This window comes from Colobus angolensis, unplaced genomic scaffold, assembly GCF_000951035.1.
Source record: "Colobus angolensis palliatus isolate OR3802 unplaced genomic scaffold, Cang.pa_1.0 Scaffold271, whole genome shotgun sequence".
Lineage (NCBI taxonomy): Eukaryota > Metazoa > Chordata > Mammalia > Primates > Cercopithecidae > Colobus > Colobus angolensis.
In genome coordinates, this window is record NW_012115944.1 from 1,897,566 (window position 1) to 1,899,415 (window position 1,850).

Below are 1,850 nucleotides of genomic sequence, written 5' to 3' on the forward strand. Positions count from 1 at the left end.
GGAGGAGGCAGAGAGCAAGAGTCCAGCACTGTCCCTGGCCCAGGTGCTGTTTTTTTTTTTTTTTTTCCTCTCTCTCCATCCCTCCAGGGACCAGGAACATTGTGAGATTGGCCAAATATCTGGGCTTGGATGGCGATACTCACATTTCGAAGCCCCAAACCTGAGGGTTAGTGCCCCCATCCCATCTACAGGGCGCTGTCCCTTCCTTCGGAACACATGGTGCGGAAATGGATTTTAGGGGCGCTTACCTGCAGCCATTGCAGCTAGGAGAGCTGTCCACAGGACCCGGAGTGGTTCGGGGAGTTAGGCCTTGGGATCCTGGAGCTGGTCTCTTGTGGGCCCTTTTTATACCCTGGCCCCTTATCTCTCGCTGCTTGACCCCACCTGTTTCTTTGTACGTTATGCATGGTGCCACTGACGTGCCTGTGCTAATGGCTAATTTAGAAGCTCCTCCCACACATGCGGGGATCATGCTCCCTGGCTTGTCATGTTTCCCTTCCCACCGTCACCAACATTGTGAGGGTTATGCACAGAGTGTCAGCCAGAGATATCACCCAACTTGTCCTCTCTTTAAGGAGAAGGTAGGTGCCCTCTGGTAGCACGCCATGGTGGCCAACCTGAACACGGGGAAGGATGTCAGGATAGCCTGTCCTTGAGACCCCTACCGACCACATCCCACACTCTATCCTATCCCTTTCTTCCACCCCGTATAGTTCCCCTCCACCAAGCAGAGAGAATGTGTGTGTTGCGAAAAGGGGCCAAACACAGCCAATAGATTGTGGGGGTTCTGGGCACGATTCAGTTCTGAATTCCACTTTTGCCGACTCCTCCTGGGCCCGCCTGAGGCAGCTGGATGCAGTGCTAACACTGACCACTAGAGGGAACCAACCCCGCCCTTTGCTCTCCCCTTTCCCTGAGCCTTGAGGGGGGGGCTCCCCCAGGTCCCTGGAGACGAGGTCCCTGGAAACGAAGAACCCAGACTCAAGGTATTGCCCCAGCTCCTTGGACCTGCAGCAGAGATACAAACCAAGAAACAGAAATCCCGGGGACAGACACAGACCACAAGCGCTTCCTCCCCTAGCCCTGAAACCATCAGAGAATCTCAAAGTTATAAGAGCTCTTGAAGGTTTGAGTGTCTTCCCTAGCTTTGGAACTCAGAACACATCAGGCCGAAAGATGCCCTGTCCAGCCGTGGAAGCCCCTCCTTTTTTTTCTCCTCCTCCTTTCCAGAGCTGTATAGAGCTTATCCAGTTGCCAAGGGCCTGCCTGTGCATTCTCATGTCAGACCTGCCACTTGTCTTGTGAAGGAGGTATTATTATCACCCCATTTCACAGGTCAAGACACTGAGGTTGAGAGAGTCTGACTGCATGAGCTACCTCAGCCAGGGCAACAGATCTCCACAACCTTGCTCTTCCCACATTGTGTCATTCAAAGTCCTTTCTCCAGGCCGGGCACGGTGGCTCATGCCTATAATCCCAGCACTTTGGGAGGCTGAGGTGTGCGGATCAGCTGAGGTCAGGAGTTCAAGGCCAGACTATACAGCATGGCAAAACTCCATCTCTCCTAAAAATACAGAAATTAGCTGAGTATGGTGGCACAAGCCTTTAATCCCAGTTATTCAGGAGGGTGAGGTGGTAGAATCGTTTGAACCCAGGAGGCAGAGTTTGCTGTGTGCCAATATTGTGCCACTGCACTCCAGCCTTGGGGACAGAGCAAGTCTCCATAGAAAAAAATAAAAGTCCTTTCTTCAGAGCAGGTAATATTGTGCTACTCAGTTAGATAGTTATTTTAGTTTCTTTCTTTCTTTCTTTCTTTCTTTCTTTCTTTCTTTCTTTCTTTCTTTCTTTCT

The 1,850-nt window shown here is 51.4% G+C and overlaps 1 protein-coding gene across 2 annotated transcripts in view; it reads right to left on the reverse strand.

The window, feature by feature from the left end:
* LOC105515984 (somatotropin-like) overlaps window positions 1-1,850 on the reverse strand; it is a 69,044-nt gene that overhangs the window by 20,343 nt on the left and 46,851 nt on the right. Inside the window, exon 1 of one of the 2 annotated variants that reach the window (XM_011947984.1) lies at window positions 249-389. The exons of the other annotated variant lie outside the window; for it this stretch is intronic. Coding sequence (XP_011803374.1) covers window positions 249-258 — 10 coding nt within the window. The 5' untranslated portion in view covers window positions 259-389. Of the gene's footprint in view, window positions 1-248; window positions 390-1,850 lie in introns of those variants that run through there. 2 annotated transcript variants of the gene reach the window in all.